This window comes from Euwallacea similis, chromosome 17 (assembly GCF_039881205.1).
Source record: "Euwallacea similis isolate ESF13 chromosome 17, ESF131.1, whole genome shotgun sequence".
Lineage (NCBI taxonomy): Eukaryota > Metazoa > Arthropoda > Insecta > Coleoptera > Curculionidae > Euwallacea > Euwallacea similis.
Genome location: NC_089625.1, coordinates 4104666 through 4120220, shown reverse-complemented (window position 1 = coordinate 4120220; position 15555 = coordinate 4104666). Strand labels below are relative to the sequence as shown.

Genomic DNA, 15555 nt, shown 5'->3' with positions numbered 1-15555 from the left:
ATTAAAAATAGTATATGCTGGACTGAAGTTAAGTTTTCTAAATGAATAATCTGGACATTGAAATTGAATTGCATAACATCGATGATATAGTTCAATAATAGTTCTGATTAATTATTATATCGGAAATTCTGTTTGGAGAATTTCGACTATAGATTAAAAATGTAGATCTCTCGATAATTGCTCCAATATATAAGAATAAAATATCGATATCGATATGAGGCTCTAATCTTGGGATTTGGAACAATGAAGACAAATGACAAATTTGACGGAAATTATCAAATCTGACATTTCGAAGTTTGAGTTCGTTAAGATTTTAATTATTTAAAACGATATTTGAATGTTCGTTATATATTAAATCTACAAAAAAGATTAATTATTGAAGACTAACTCAGTGGTAGCAATTCGCTTTGTTTTGTTCCTTAACTGAATGTTAAAATGTCTCAGACAGTAATAAATTAACTTTAATCAAAACTCACCGCTCCAAATATCTCCCCTTTTCTTTTACTTTCTGAATTAACACTAATATTTTACATGGATCGCAAGCCGGAAAATCAGGCAAAAAAAAAAAATATCAAGAAACCTCAAGTGAAATGTAAGCAAGTACCTCCAGTACGATTAACTCTTACAGCCTATAAACGAATGCTGAAAGCCAATCCTTTATTGGAAGTACAAGAATCAGGCATATCGATGGATCAACTTGCGGAAAAACTATTTCCAAGAGAAAACTCAATTAAGTCCGTTGCTCCTGTTACTTATAATCCAGCTTTGGAAGGTTTTGTAAAACCTGTAGGAAAAATCTTCAAACAGTCTGTTTCTGTAAAACCTGAACTTGGTTTTTTACGACCAGAGCAGCCTAAATGTGAGTCTACAAAGAATTCAGCCACTAATAAATGTGGGGTCAATGTTCATCCAAAGTTACATAGTGATAATGATCAAAATATTGTTAAAGAAACCATTAAATCACAGGCCACAAAGACAATTCCAGCATCCTCCAAAGTAAATGCTAAGACAAATATAAGACCTTCAGAATGTAGTGGTAAAGTTAGAAACCTTCAATTTCATAAGACCCTAAAGATATCAAAATCTGAAGAACAGTTAGATCAAGATGGGGTTTGGGAAGGTGGTTTTATTTCACCTATACTGGAGGAAAAGAAGATAAGGAATAATTTTAACTTTAGAACTCCAACACCATATGACAGAAGTTATTCATTTGCAACTCCTCAGTTTGATAAACAACATAAGAGCTTTGTCAGGTCCACACCAGCTGCTATTACTTTGCCTTTACTTCAAGAAAGACTCGATAAATGGTTGCAGTCAAGAGGAAAACCTCCAGCACTGTTTCACCATTTGAGGTAAGTAAAGACTATAAATTCATTGCCATTTGAACTGAGCAAATTTTTGAGTATTAAGACAACCTTTTAACAGGGTGAATTTTTTAAAGTGGTACAAGGTAAACAAATCAGCACTCATTATTTATTATCCCCTAAGAAAATTGTTTATCCTGAAAATTCTAATTTTGTAAAGCCATAAATTTCCTCTTTCCTGCTTTTATTGACTCTCAGCTTTTATGCCTTAAAGGTCATTTAGAGAAAGGCTCTATTTCAATCTATCACAATTTAGAGCCACAATCCAGATATAGAGATTTTGCTATAGAAAATCACTGAACTTCAGTAAAAACCGACAAATTAAATACAAAACCCAAAATGGAAAGTTCTTTCTGTCAATAGGACCATTATAAGTACTTTATCTCCGTCACTAAATTTATTAAAAAGTGAGCTTCGATTATCTGAAATGACCTTTCAAGGGTTCAAACTGTGTTATTTGAAGTTAGACATCGCTTGGCGGATCAGACAATAATAATTTGTGCCTGCATATGAGTATAGCAAACACTGCAGCATGGAACATTGTGGAATGAGTCTCTAGAACCAGAGAACATAGGCACCCATCCCAACTGATCCATTCAAACTGGAGCCATCTCTTTACTAGCTAATTCCATTTTGAATCATGTCTAGGAAGACCTTTATGTCCTATTGTTTGCAATGAGATATTACGATCTTCATAAAGTTTAAGCGGGTTGGGGATTTTTTTTTTAATAAGTATTTGTCATATCAATAATTTTTACTTTCGTTCAATTCTGGTACAAAAATCCAGGTTTTACTTTTAAAGAATATACAATTAATTTCAGGCGATTAGAAGCAAAGACATCTGTTGATCAAACTTTACATAATACCTCTGAAGAAAATAAAGAGAATGTAGAAGTTGCTACGAATCATTCCGACAGCTACGAAAGCTTAAATATACCTAACGAACCTAAAATCAGCAATGAAGGGGAGTGTAAAATACTAAGTAATGATGATTTGGGGATGCATGCCAAAGAAGCGGTTACCGAGTTGCTGAAACTAACAGAAGAGGTATTGTTTGTTTATTTTCATCTTAAGGTCACAGAAAAGAACGAGACTTAGGGTAACAAACTAATTTCCATAGAAATGACGAAGTAAGGACAGTGCATTAAAGTCTTTATTTTCCTTATAAACGTGTGTGTATTTGGCATATTGCCCTTTAAACTGATTACAATTCTTATTTTGACAGGTGCACAGTGCTATACGAATTAAGGGCAAAATTCTATTCAAAATATAGGTTTCACATAGATCAAATTTTCATAAATAATTGCATATAGCATATATGTATATGTGACATCCCAGCTTAGCGGGTTTAAATTGTCTAAATACACTATGCTGTTAACATTTATTCTACCCAACGTGGGGCACGACCAGCACAATCTTTATGAACTAAAATTAAGTTTGTAATTAATTTTTTCCTTAGGACATCATATTATGAAGTATAAATTAGGGAAAGGAGTATGATGATATTTGTGAGAAAATAAATCTCGTGCACAAACCGATTTCGAAATTTATGTGTAAGTATTTAATTCCTTTCAGGGCTATCCAAGAACTCAATGCATGGCTTGGTTGGATTTACTAAAGGAAAGGTATAACAAAATCGTTCAAGAACCCGAATATTGGGAATGTAGGGCCGCTATTGAACAGTCTATCGGCAATATTCATAACGCTGTAGAGTATTATCAACAGGCAATTGTTCATGGGGCTGAGGTACGTAGATATTTATGATTATGTTGATGTGTTTGCTCGCTTCGTAGAAAGTTGGTCGTGGTTTGCTCTGTGTGTATCTGGAATTTAGAATTTCGTTTCTTATGGAATTTCTTGTAAATTGTAATATACAAGTTAATATATGTATTACTTTTGTTTAAACCAACGAACCAACTTGTGTTGTCCTCAAATGTTTGTTTCATATGCGAATATGTTTACAGGTCAATAGTGTCAACAAATCATTAGATCAGTTGTTGAAGAAGTTCAGTTTGTTGGATATCAATTCAAATGATGCTGCACGCACACAAAGCTCTACTTCTCATAGTGACAAAATAGTTGCAGAAGCAAGAAATGTGTTTATCTCTTCCATAATCAATTTCGCTGTCTACAAACGTAGCATGAAGTAAGTAGTCATCCTGTTGCTTACTAAAACTTCCGAGCAGTAGTTTACAAATAGTCACTTCATACATCATTTTCTTAGCCTTAGTAATAGTATTTCAAGCTTCTAAGTCTCGGATATAATGTACAGTCGGATAGTTAAAAACATGTTCTATACGTTTGAGGCGGATTTGTTCATTTTCTCTTCTATTTTGTTTAGGACTAAGAGACGTAGAATACATAAGTAGGGGTTGTTGGACCAGTGGAATCATACACTATTCTTAGTTAAAACTAAATGGAAGAAAAAATTAGTGTTTCAAATATAATCCTAAATGCATTTTAAGGTTGCGATTCAGTATTTTGTTTTCACAGGAAAAAAACTGAACCATCTGAGGACAAGCTGTTTGTCGTCCCAGTCAGACGCAGCGCTAGATTGTCGAACTGCCCATCAACTTCCAGGTCGGTAAAACTATGCAAATCTCTAAGGGAGCTCGACGGAACTTTAGAGGAAATTAATTTTGAAACAAATGAAGCTTTATGCTGAATCCGATACATTATTCAAAAGCTTCAAAGCAAAAACATCTGCCCTTAAAATGACTTTTTTAGCCCGCCGATGTCCTCAGTTTTCATTACTTGAATACCTATCTGTAGTACCAAACCAATATTTTGGTGTTATCGAAATCAAATAATATTTTAATATGATATTGTTTTGTTTGTGCAGAGCATAAACATATGTTTTCAATTTTCTAACGCCTTTTTGTTCCCTGTTATATTAATTATTACATGTTCATAATTTTTTAAAATCATTTAATGTAATTGCTTAAAGCTATTGTCGCATCTTTTATGGACTTATATCTTTAAGTTAGGTTTGTTTATATTATAAATTTATTTATTGCTAAGATTTTCACATCTAAGTTCTTTTATGTCTGGTAATTAAACGCTTTTATTTTAAACCTTATTTGTTTTTTTTTTAATCCTTTATGTTGTAATAACTGGTGGATGGTAACAGCAATGAAACAAAAGCAATACACAGATACAGTCATAGCGCTAAACGGCGTCTCATAAAACCACAAAAAATATGAAAAAGATGTCTAAAATTTACAAATACTAAGAAAGTTTCACAAATTTGGTTATCGTAAAACCAGTGGCGTACATGACAATTTCGATCAAAAAAATTAAATGAAAATTGGGTGCTCCGATTTCAACAAGATTTGGTTCCGCAGTAGGCGTACCATACAGTATTGATATGCTGCGGTCAAAACTCGAATCGGACAACTTCGATTTTTGGGACCAAAAAATATCATGGACTATACATCATGAAAATTTTTGGCTCAAAAAATCGAAGTTATCCGATTCCAGTTTTGACCGCAGCATATCAATACTGTATCGTACGCCTACTGCGGAACCAAATCTCGTTGAAATCGGAGCACCCAATTTTCATTTAATTTTTTTGATCGAAATTGTCATGTACGCCACTGGATTTTTGGAGAACAAATTGTCGTACACTTACTGACAATTTTAATCGGAAAAATTTCAGTACGAGCATCGTTTAATGTTTATCGACTATTTATTGTACTTAGCATATTTTGTAGGTGCATCATAGAAACCTTGGTATTTCGAAGTAATTAAAACACTTTATTTTTTTTAATATAATTTTATTACTGGAAGAGTCCTTATATTAATATAACAATTACATTACAAAAGAATTAATTTTAAATGTAAGATATATTTTTATACATGAAAAAGTGTATTAGATTGCTGTCATTTGTGACGTTAATCCTTTTGTATATTAATGGTAGTGCCATCTATCAAACACACAAGATATATAACTGATAAATATAAGTAGATTTCTTTTTTGTGTAATACTCAGTTTTGCTATTTAAATATAGAGGGCGCCACACAATCATTTTTACAGATTCCTTACCTAGAAATTACCTTACTTAAAGTTAAGACGTGAAGATGGCGCTATATGAAAATACTTTTTTAGGAACTGGTAGAGGCGCAACGGGAATTCTACCCTTAAAAATTCAATTTGTTATGGTTGTGATTGCAGTACTCGGCGATATTTGAATTTTCTATTCGTTCATATTCTGAGCAAAGCAAAAAACCAGTGGCTAATACGACAATTAAACAAAAAGGAAAAATAAAAAATAAGGTGGTCCGATTTCAAATAGAGTTGGTTCTGTAGTAAGCGTACGACACAGTATGCAGTCAAAACTCGAATCGGACAATATTGATTTTTCGGGCCAAAAATTTTCATGATGTATAGGTTCATGATATTTTTCGTACTCAAAAATCTAAATTGTCCGATTCGAGTTTTGACCGCAGCATATCAATACTGTATTGTGCGCCTACTGCGGAATTAAATCTTTTTAAAATCGGACCACTCAATTTTCATTTTTTTTGGGGTGGAATAGTCATGCACGCCACTGATTTTCTAAGAGAAAATTGTCACTTGTACACTTCATGACCATTTGAAACCGAAAATTTCAGTTATTCGTATTTCAAAAATCTTTGAATTTAAAATGCAAATATAGATCGTAGATATGTATATTGTTCAATATTCATCGTCTATTTATTGCACCTAGCTTCAGTGCTGAGTAAAGAAGAAAGCCCAAAGAAGTGGTCTAAATTTCAAAATAGTTTTGTGGTTGCAAACGGCCAAACTTCCAGAACATCGGTATCTCAGAAGCGTAATCCTACTTTACGATATTTAATAGAGCTTTGTGCATTTAAGATAATTTTTTAAATTTTGTTAAAAATGTTTGGGTTATTGAACTTCAATCTCTCTTAGAGCCTATTTCAACACTTCAATCGTCCTTATTCACACGTAATTTAATCCAATCTCAGTCTCTTCGCTGATACGCAGTGGAATACAAAAGAAAACGATCCAAACCAAAAACACAATAGGGGCCCGTGTGTGTCACAAATCGTATAATTAAATAATAGGACCGGTAAGTAGAGCTTAATTGAGACATAACAGCTCCTCTTCAGTTACTTTTCGACCTCAAATAGCCACTAGTCCCCTTGGCAGTAATTACGGACGACATTCTGTTACTTAACAAGAATTAAATGTGTCTTAGTTTATTGTTTATTGATGTTTGAATTTCTCGAGAGAATTATGACACACTTAGTGCAAATTGCTTTGTGGACGTTCGTGCTTAGTGCGATAATTGGTGTGAAGTGCCACGATTTTATCAGCCCACCCACGACAGTCAAAGCCAAGGAAAACAACACAGTGCTACTTCCTTGCTACTTAAATACCCTTTCTAATGGTATATTTCATCCTGAAAAAAACATAAACACTATTTTTTTACTTTTTGCATAGATGGGGCTTTCGCCCTCTCAGTAAAATGGTACCAAAATGACAACCTTCTGGGAGACAGCGCTAATGACTCCGTCTATCTCCCGCCAAGACACAAACTGTGGGAGAATGGCTCTTTAGAAATTCAGCAGGTCAAACCTTTCGATACTGGGGAGTATGTCTGCGAAATCGCCAGGCCTGAACCATGGGGGGTGGTTAGGCAGAAACACGCAATTGAAGTTTTACGTAAGGAGGATCTTGAAAATTCTTATAAGTAAGGCTGAAAGTGGTGATTTTTAGACCCGCCTTTCGTAGAACCCTTCCCAGGATCTGGGTTCCTGCAGGTGAAACTAGGAGAGGAAGTGCGGATGTCTTGTACAGGCAGTGGGGTGCCTTATCCAATAATAACTTGGACTAGCAAAGTAATAATAATCTCACCCTCACCTCTTTTCTCAATAAAAAAGCTTTCTATTCATGAAAGTTGCCTATCGTTGAGAAAATTTAAATACGTAGAAAAACCTATCATGTGATATGCGAAGCATCCTTGCAGGAAGCTTCAGTAATCCAAGTTTTGCAAAATCAGATTAATAGTTTGGACTAATTTCGTTTGAGCAATTTTTATAATAGATAGAAAACTTCTATTAAGTTTCTTTTACGTCATTTGCTGTAATAATAAATTTATACACATTTTACTACACATCACTTTGCTCCACAAGACTTGCAGTATCTTATTTTTTTTTTAATGTAAATATTATTATTTTCTATATTAAAAATGCATATAGATTATCTCATTCACCAGAAAATTATCAAAGTCTGGCAACGGAGCATTCACACTTTAACATCCGTAATACTGTGACCTCTCTATCGCACTTACACACGTACTGGCATATCGTTTTGACAAATAACTAGCTCCCTGTTGCCATTTACTGAAAATTGCATAACTAATTACTCAAAACTTTCTGTATTTCGTTTCATGGCAAGGAAAATGATAAATAACATTATGAGTAATATGTATTACCTTTCTACTATTTTAATCAAATTTTTCTACTTTTTCTTTCTTTTAAATTGGGTTCAGAATTAAAGAGTGAGAATTTTTGAATACACATCTGATATACGAGTGTCTCAACTTACCAAGAAGATTTCGGTACAGTCACTTTACAGATATAACATTTTTTTACGCATTTTTTAATGGAATAATTTAGTCTATAAATCTGTAGCATCGCCTACAGAGACTCGAATTAAATAAGATATGGTTTTTTTGCACATTGGAAGACCACCCAATATATACATATGTATAAAAAAATTATACTTATCTGTAGGGAGAGGAATTGAAACTTCTGAATCATAGGGAAGTGCTGGTTTTTACTGCTTCAGATAGATATTTGGCTGGTACTTATGAATGCACTGCTAATAACGGAGTGGGAGAGCCGGCCAAGGCAAGAATCGATTTGAGCATTATTTGTAATTTTAGCAATCTTAATATTATGTTTTATCTAAGATATTACCATTCATTCAGATCCTCCGGACATCATGACGTCAAGATCCTGGGTTCACACCGGCCCTGGACATCGAGCTCAGCTTGAATGCAGAGTTTCTGCAGACCCCCAAGTAAGCATCACTTTAACTATCAATGTGCTTCTTAGATGAATATTTTCTTAGGCCAAAGTAACTTGGCTGAAAGGAGAAGTAGTGGTACCGCTAGATAGTAGGATAGTTTCTTTGGTGGATGGCGAGAAACACATTCTCCTGATAAGGAATGTGCAACGTAGCGACTTCGGTATCTACACCTGCAGAGCTATTAATGAACTTGGACAGGGAGAAATTCAAATTCAATTATCCGGAGTCCCAAATCCAGGAGTCTTCAAAAAAAATTTTGAAAATGATATGATCTCTAGTAAAGACACTTATACGTTGATATGGGAAGTAGACAGCTACACCCCAATCATTGAATATTCTCTGTGGTTCAGGCCGTATAAGATTGGAAGAGGCTTGAATAGGCCTGAGTGGACTAAACTAACGATTCCTGCGGAGCACAGCTCTGGGCCTGTTTACTCTAAAAGCTACACTTTAAGAGGATTGAGGTTGAAGACCATCTACGAAGTTCTATTAGTTTCCAGGAATCGCTACGGCTGGTCTAAACCAAGCCCTATTCTGAGGTTTGCCACTGCAGGGGCTGGTAAATTACCCATCATTATTATTTATTAAAACTAATGACTTTTTTCCAACTAATATAGAACTTCGTGATGATATCGTGACCACAGTGCAACTTTCTGCAGGAGACGATAATGCCATTCCTTTGAATTTGCAGGGTGCCGCGGCATTGGATATTACTGCCAAGCCCACTCTTATGTTTCTATTGATTGTCCTCAATGTGTTCCTTAGTAATATTACGTAATATATTTTGCTCAGCATTTTACATGAGTAAATGAGGATTCTCGCATGCATTGCTAGACTGCAATTATTCGGTTGTTGTCTGGTCCTTGATTAAATAATTAATGCTGATTAGTCTTTGTAGTGTTCTATAGTGTGGTGTATGTTTAATTTGCAATGTCCGTTTTTATAGACCTACAACTACTCTCAAAAGCCGAGGAAAGTTGCAGTTTAAACCCTTTAATTGGCCTTTATTGCCTCTCAATAATAAATTCATTAGGTTTAATTGGGGATATATCCGGCTCAATAGAGTAATACCTTGTAAGCACCTATTAATCAAAAGACAATTAGTTTTTCTTAATTACGTAGGTGGTTTAAAATGATGAAAAACCAATTTTTCTTATCGAAGATTATAGAGGATGAATGACACGTTTAGGTAACGGAAGAGTCGTAGATTTAATTTCGAATTATAATTTATTATTAATGATTTTTCTTACGATCATACAGTAAAGTGACTGTACTGCATGCAATTTTTAGCTAAAAGAAACTCTTTACCATATATGTGTGCGTATGAAAATATTACAACACTCCATTGTTGACCGAACACCAAACTCTTCTCGCGTCGTTTGGTCAACTGCAAGTGGCGTGCGGAAAAGTGTACTTGTTAGGTAAATAACTATAAAACTGTAGATTTGTTGTTCCAGTGAGAAAGGGAATGGAGTTTACAGAGATAATAACGCACCGTTTTAATTTTGAATATTTTGCAAGATTCTATCGAAATTCTAGACAGTATGGTGAACGCAAATTACATGGACAAGAATTGCCACTTAAAGATGCTAAATGTGATTACTTAGCAAAATTATGGATAAACTGGTGAATGCAACTTATATTTTTTATATTTAATTTTACCATTTAAATGTTTTATTTCACCAAAAAAATGTTGATTATTAGGGCAAGTTAATCAAAGCCAACAAATGTTTTCGAGTGAAACCTACACAATTTGATTTGTTGTATATCTGGAAAAAGGTTTTACTTTTTAATATCAATATTTTTAATGGGAAAAATAGTGAAAAATACATAAGTAGCATTATACCATCAACAATATGAATAAGTTCTTCAAACCTTGTAAGGCTTTATCCTATTGTAAATTACACCGATCATACAGATGCAGTAGATAATAGAAGTTTGTCACTCAGTACGTATATTTGATGTACTCATAAAGCATCAAGACGCATCCAGCAATTAAGATAGCAATGCAAGATAACCTATTAAAGATGGTATAATACGACACACACCTAAAACCATTACAATTTATCGATAGGTATCTTTGTTTGTGGTTTGCATTTGGTGCTATATATGTTTAACGATGGTGAATGAATAATTGCCTCAATTGAGTAACTGTAAATTTTAATGTGATGCTTATTATTGTTCATAAATGAAATCAATAAAGGAATAAAAAAAGCAATAATTTTAAGTAAACATTACTGCTTTCCACTCTACCATATTTGGAACGTTTCTGACAAAGTTGAGAAGTAAGATACAACATTTATTTCCCCTGCATTTCTAAACTTAAGGAATTCATAACAAAATTAAAGTCTTGCATTTGGATAAGAGATTGTTTGTGAAAGGAGGAAAAAGCAAGAAAATTCAATATTTAAAAAAAATTCCTATAATGAATAAATATTCTGGACTGCAATCCATTGACTCATGGGTTTTACTTAACCAACTGAATTCAGTGAAAATCCTCTAAATAACGTTTAATACTGTGATTAATGCATGAGAACAAAACTACAAATATTTTCAAATCCGCGCCTTCATGGTCGACTCAAGCAATACCAATAAACCCAACTCTTGCGGTTTTCTTCTTCTAGAAAAACTATCTCCGTTACATGATGATTCAACATTTGAAGTGATCACAAACAGAGATGATCATCATGATTGAAGTGTACATTCAATGGTAATAAAACCGTGACTGCCACACTGCAATGAATGAATCATTTATGAAAACCAAACGCATGGGCTGGTCAAGTAGGTACCATCAGGAATTTAAAAGGAACATAATGTTGGATTGTTCTTTTTCTTGGTACCGATTCAAATTGATTATTATTTTAGGCCATGTTCGTTATTGTCTAATGAATGTACTGCCACAGTTAGTTAAATACATTTATTAATGTCTTGAAGTTTATATTAATAGAACCCACACTGAATTGTTTTATGAAGATGCTTACATTATCGTGTTTGCAAAAAATTGCATATTTAAAGTTCTAGCGGGGATGAAAAATTTTATGTTAGTGAAATCATTTTAGACCTTCGGAAAAGAGAATTCCAGAACGCCAAAATTTTATTAAAAATAAAGAAATTCGTGGATCAAATATAGCCAGCACGCCTTTGGTAGTGGTCATAGAATTAAATGGAACGATGCGAGCATCGTTACCGAGGAGCCAATATCAAAGAAGTGTACAATCTAAGGAAGTGTACAGGGTGACTCATTAACAATGGAACAATCGAAAGCTGGAGATACTACAGGTCAAATGGTCCCGATTAGAGAAAATATGCCTTATCCGAAAGTTGATAATTTTCCCATTTTCCCCAATAGTCACCATTTGACCTGTAGTGTCTCCAGCTTTAAGTTGTCCCATTGTTAATGAATCACTCTGTATATATTTTATTTGATTAAACCCCATTAGCGGGCTCATATTCGATAAGTATGCATAATACTTGATTATCTATGCTTGGGCTAGAGGTCAATCTCGAACATATATAGGCGGTCAACCAATCACTTACCTCAATCGACTCGTTGGGTGATGACATAATTCATGTCTAAAAAAACGGTCCTTCCTCATCGATCGAGAAGGGGAATTTTCAGGTGTTGCACATATTTTACATACTTACATTCCATACATTTTAGTTCCGTTAATTTTCGTTTTTGTAACGATTTTTTCTCAGGTTCTGAGGATGGGTTTGCTACCGAAACGGTGGGATTTCGTCCGAGTCCTGAGTGAAGGGTGCTAAGTCAGTCAGCTTTAACTGAGAATGCTGTGCGATCCTACCACTCCAATAACCCCTACTTGTGTGTGAGACATGATTCTCAAATCTAATAAAAGAAAAAAGAAAAGGACACCGGTTATCATTGGTGTGGTCAAAAGCGTGTAAATCCGTATAAGGTAATGCGACTCACAATAATTTTAAAACGTGAGCATTCTAAATATCTAAAAGCACCTTGATAAGGTCTTATAAACCAGTTCTCCTCCATATGGACCAAAACAAAAATAACGCCGTAATGGATCTTGCGGCAAACCCGTAAAGGCTCGCTCTAACGCATATACATGATACATTATAAACGATAATAAAAGATTTTTTCCTGAGAAACCCCCGTCTACGCCTGTGAAGTCGTCTTAGGCGCCGCATAGCCCCAGCTACAAAGAGAAACGAGGGCGGCTACTGCCTCTTTTAGAAAATCGATAGATGTAATAGAGAGGACATCATTGTTCCTGCAAAGACCTAGAAACACCATGATAAGAAACGAGATGTTTGACCTGCTGCCCGATATGGGAAACTTATTCGAGCTTGTTTGAAACAATACAACAGCAGATGATAAATTAAGAACAAACTGACCTTAATGCGAACGAATACATGCGCCTAATTTATGTAGTGCTCCTAGTTTCAGGCCTAAACGCTTTTTAATATTCCTAACGTAATGGCTTTGAATTTTATCACCCATCGTATGTGCAAGCTCCGTGCCAAACAAATTTGGAGTCATAATTTCTATTTTGAGCTCTCGATTAGCATTCATTACTTTTACCTTGAACAACGTGACAAGCTATACAGGGTGTTATTTAAGTACGTGGCCAAACTTCAAGGGGTGATTCTTTGAGTGATTCTAAGACGAAAAGTTTATATAAACATAGATCCGGTAATGCTTCGTTTTCAAGATACAGGGTGTCAAACTTTCGTAAAAAATCGTTACGTATTAAAAAAAATTCCGAGGGACAAAGCAATCTTTTAAGCTAGAAAATGTCTCGTTTTGCTAGTGGAATGTACAGGGGTAGCTCCGGAAATTAAAGAAAAAACTACGCTTCAGTCAATAGTGCGCATTTTTTTAGTAAAAAAACATTTAACAATAAGTAACATGAAACTTAAAATAGTTACTGAAAATGTCCTTCAACTTGAGTGCAAGCATTAGTTCGTCTTAACATTGATTGCCGAACACGTTGAAATACTCTTGGCTTATATCTTATCTGATTACGTGAATCCCGTATCTGTTGGGTTAATTCTTCTTCAATGTTGACCGGAGTCCTATAAACGAAGGACTTTACATGCTCCCAAAAGAAAAAATCTAACGGACTTAAATCCGGTAAACTGGATGGCCATGACTGTACTTAGTGCGAAAAAATATTAAAGTTGTAAAAAATGGCAGTGGCGCATAAATAACAATAGTAACTGTAAATAACATTGTTAAATTTCAAGAAATGGGCTAAAGGATTATTACGATTTTTATAAAAAAACGATAAAAAAACAGTTTGACATCCTGTATCTTGAAAACGAAGCATTACCAGACCTACATATGTCCATATAAATTTTTCGTTCTAGAATCACTCAAAGGATCATGCCTTAATGGTGCCGGCCACGTACTTAAATAACACCCTGTATAAAATCAAGGTTTGGCCCTAAGGAACGAGCTCTGCTGAAGTGAATGTCTGCTGGGATGGGCACCAACCGCAAAAACGACGAAAAGGAAGCAATATTTGTGTTCCAAAAGCTCGGGAATTAAACAGTAAAGCTCTGACACCACATGAACTAATAATAACGAAACGTCGTCTGGCCAACGACCTCGTAGGAATGAGAAATTCAGTTACTTCATCGCAGGAAATAAATCATTTCCCAAAAATTTGTTTGTTTATAATTGAAACATAAACTTGAATCTTCTTATAATGCATCGTTTAGGTACCCGCCAGCAATTAAAATACTCATTTCATCTTAAGAATCATTACCACATCCGGATCGAGTGGAACGATTTCTTAAAAATCTAATTTGTGGAATATCTCCAAAACGGGAATTTCAGTCACCATTCGATTTCCTCGAAAGATTCATTGGAAATAAATTCAAATTTGACGATTCTACATGAAAAAATATCGGTATTGTTAAAAATCTAAAATGCCAAACATGTTCAGATTTGTGAGAAGTTTTGAATCTGCCATTAGATTTTAGAAAAAAAGTACCTGAATATGGGCCCGAATACAATTGATCCATTTTTGAAAACTTACGAAGTTGGTAAAAATCGAAATTGTTAAGCACCTTGAGAACAGTAAGAGTTAAACTAATTTTGCCACCGTTATTCGGTTCCTTGGGAAAGTGACCTGAAAATGAATCCAAATTCGGTTGATCCATCTTGAAAAATTACGAAATTGGTAAAAATTCGAAATCGTTGAAAATCTCGAGAATAATAAGATTGGTAAATTTAGTCACCAACATTGGAACTTAGACCATATTTTTCATGGAAACCACAAATCTGATCAATGCTTTGCCTTTATTTTAATGTTTCCATGAATATTATCGTTTTGATAAAGTTGTCATGACTTTGATGTATTGGCCCTAACGGGCATTATGGAATAGGTTTCCACAGGATGATTGATGCACCTTAGAAGGCTCCAGAAATTCATTGGAAATACCCTGATTTCACAAAAAAGTATTATATTTATCATTTTTACTCATTTCCGGCGTCCTGGAAATTCTTTTTTTGATATATTTGGGTGGAAAAACCAGAAACTCACAATAAATAAGTCTGTGTTCGAAATTTCCACTTGTGTAGTATATTTCATGGAAAAACTGAAGAAAATATGCAAACTTTAATATTTTTTATTAGTGATGAGTTTCTGAAAATCGATTTTACTTGATTTAACACGATTTCTGTTTGAGTTGAGACGACGATTGCTAAGTATTCTTTCTAGATTGAGAAGCAGCAGCCTATTAACAAGTTTTTTGTTCTCGAAATTGGAGTTTTAGAGTTGAAGGAGATGTCCATAAATGGCAGTTAAAGGGCTTAGCTATAACTAATATTTATTTTTATTCTACGTAAAACAGGACGTTTCAATATGCTCATTTTTGGAGATAGTTGATTCAAATCCACATTTCACTCCATGCTACAAACCTCTCACGAACCTTTCCTCCGGTTATACTCCTGCCCCTATCGCCTAACTAAACCCAAAATCTCCTTACTCATACTTGGATAAACATCCATTATAAGGTAAGCTCAGATTTCACCTACCTATGCCCCCTGTAAACGTAAACTATACAAGTAAGTAGCTTTGTCTACCTTCAAAACCAATCTCGTAACACAAGAAAGGAATTACAGTGTAATATTTCATATACCGAGCGTTTTTCCATGTCGGGCCGGCT

The 15555-nt window shown here is 34.4% G+C and overlaps 2 protein-coding genes across 2 annotated transcripts; both read left to right on the top strand.

Annotated features, from left to right (window-relative positions):
- Positions 1 to 452: 452 nt before the first annotated feature.
- On the top strand, positions 453 to 4227 carry LOC136414406 (uncharacterized). The gene is made up of 5 exons (XM_066398408.1): positions 453 to 1352; positions 2186 to 2411; positions 2940 to 3110; positions 3329 to 3510; positions 3858 to 4227. Exons 1-5 carry the CDS (start codon positions 532 to 534, stop codon positions 4027 to 4029), a joined length of 1572 nt encoding a protein of 523 aa, XP_066254505.1. The 5' UTR covers positions 453 to 531; the 3' UTR covers positions 4030 to 4227.
- Positions 4228 to 6462: 2235 nt separating this feature from the next.
- Positions 6463 to 9203, top strand: LOC136414402 (limbic system-associated membrane protein-like). Its single transcript, XM_066398403.1, has 7 exons — positions 6463 to 6760; positions 6814 to 7035; positions 7090 to 7211; positions 8109 to 8250; positions 8306 to 8397; positions 8449 to 8965; positions 9024 to 9203. The coding sequence occupies exons 1-7, from the start codon at positions 6583 to 6585 to the stop codon at positions 9182 to 9184; spliced, it is 1434 nt and encodes a 477-aa protein (XP_066254500.1). The 5' UTR covers positions 6463 to 6582; the 3' UTR covers positions 9185 to 9203.
- Positions 9204 to 15555: the final 6352 nt, after the last annotated feature.

What these genes read in the sequence shown, in the direction of transcription:
- LOC136414406 (XM_066398408.1), top strand. Translation starts at nt 532, where the DNA reads ATGGATCGCAAGCCGGAAAATCAGGCAAAAAAAAAAAATATCAAGAAA. An exon ending in TGCTGAAACTAACAGAAGAG is followed by an intron (nt 2,412 to 2,939) that starts GTATTGTTTGTT and finishes AATTCCTTTCAG; the next exon opens with GGCTATCCAAGAACTCAATG. An exon ending in CAATTGTTCATGGGGCTGAG is followed by an intron (nt 3,111 to 3,328) that starts GTACGTAGATAT and finishes ATATGTTTACAG; the next exon opens with GTCAATAGTGTCAACAAATC.
- LOC136414402 (XM_066398403.1), top strand. Translation starts at nt 6,583, where the DNA reads ATGTTTGAATTTCTCGAGAGAATTATGACACACTTAGTGCAAATTGCT. An exon ending in AATCGATTTGAGCATTATTT is followed by an intron (nt 8,251 to 8,305) that starts GTAATTTTAGCA and finishes CCATTCATTCAG; the next exon opens with ATCCTCCGGACATCATGACG. An exon ending in GAGTTTCTGCAGACCCCCAA is followed by an intron (nt 8,398 to 8,448) that starts GTAAGCATCACT and finishes ATATTTTCTTAG; the next exon opens with GCCAAAGTAACTTGGCTGAA.